Genomic DNA, 586 nt, shown 5'->3' on the forward strand with positions numbered 1-586 from the left:
TGCTGCTGTTGCTGTTGCTGCTGCTGCTTGTTTTGCATTTGCAGATGTATTTTTCAAGGGAGCGGCCGCTGGACTTTGACGAGACATTCGCCCTACTAGCAGAGTTAGACACATCAACTAGCTAGCTAGGTAGCTAGCTAGCTAGCTAGCTACCTAGCTAGCTAGCTAGCTACCTAGCTAGCTAGCTAGCCACATAGGCACATGCTAGTCAGCTAGCCTAGCTAGCTAGCTAGTTAGCCGCATTAGTTAGCCAGTTAGCTAGCTAGCCACATCGAATAGCTAGCTAGTTAGCTAACCACACCAACTAGCTAGCGAGCCAACTAGCTAACTAGCTAACTAGCTAGCTAGCTGATGGGTGAAGGGGGTTTGTTTGTTTGTCTTTAGGCATATATTTAGACGTCCTGAGTTTCTTCGTGCGGTGTCTGCACATCGCAACACCAAACGACAGCTCAACCCAGCGCATGCAGCGTAAAGCCCCACAACCCCACACATGCAGCAGCAGCAGCAGCAGCAGCTGCTGCTGCTGCTGCTGCTCCTCCTCCTCCTCCTCCTCCACCTGATGCACATGCAGCAATTGCATCAGAAG

General features: G+C 51.0%; 1 protein-coding gene across 1 annotated transcript in view; it reads left to right on the plus strand.

Annotated features, from left to right (window-relative positions):
• The window catches only part of EAH_00039020 (hypothetical protein, conserved), a gene marked incomplete at both ends in the record, with an annotated part of 3658 nt that extends 3533 nt beyond the window's left edge, over positions 1-125 (plus strand). Inside the window, one exon of the mRNA XM_013395395.1 lies at positions 45-125. Coding sequence (XP_013250849.1) covers positions 45-125 — 81 coding nt within the window. The remainder of the gene's footprint in view (positions 1-44) is intronic.
• Between the last annotated feature and the right edge of the window lie 461 nt (positions 126-586).

The sequence above is a fragment of the Eimeria acervulina genome, genomic scaffold, assembly GCF_000499425.1.
Source record: "Eimeria acervulina Houghton genomic scaffold, Eah_scaff454, whole genome shotgun sequence".
NCBI lineage: Eukaryota > Apicomplexa > Conoidasida > Eucoccidiorida > Eimeriidae > Eimeria > Eimeria acervulina.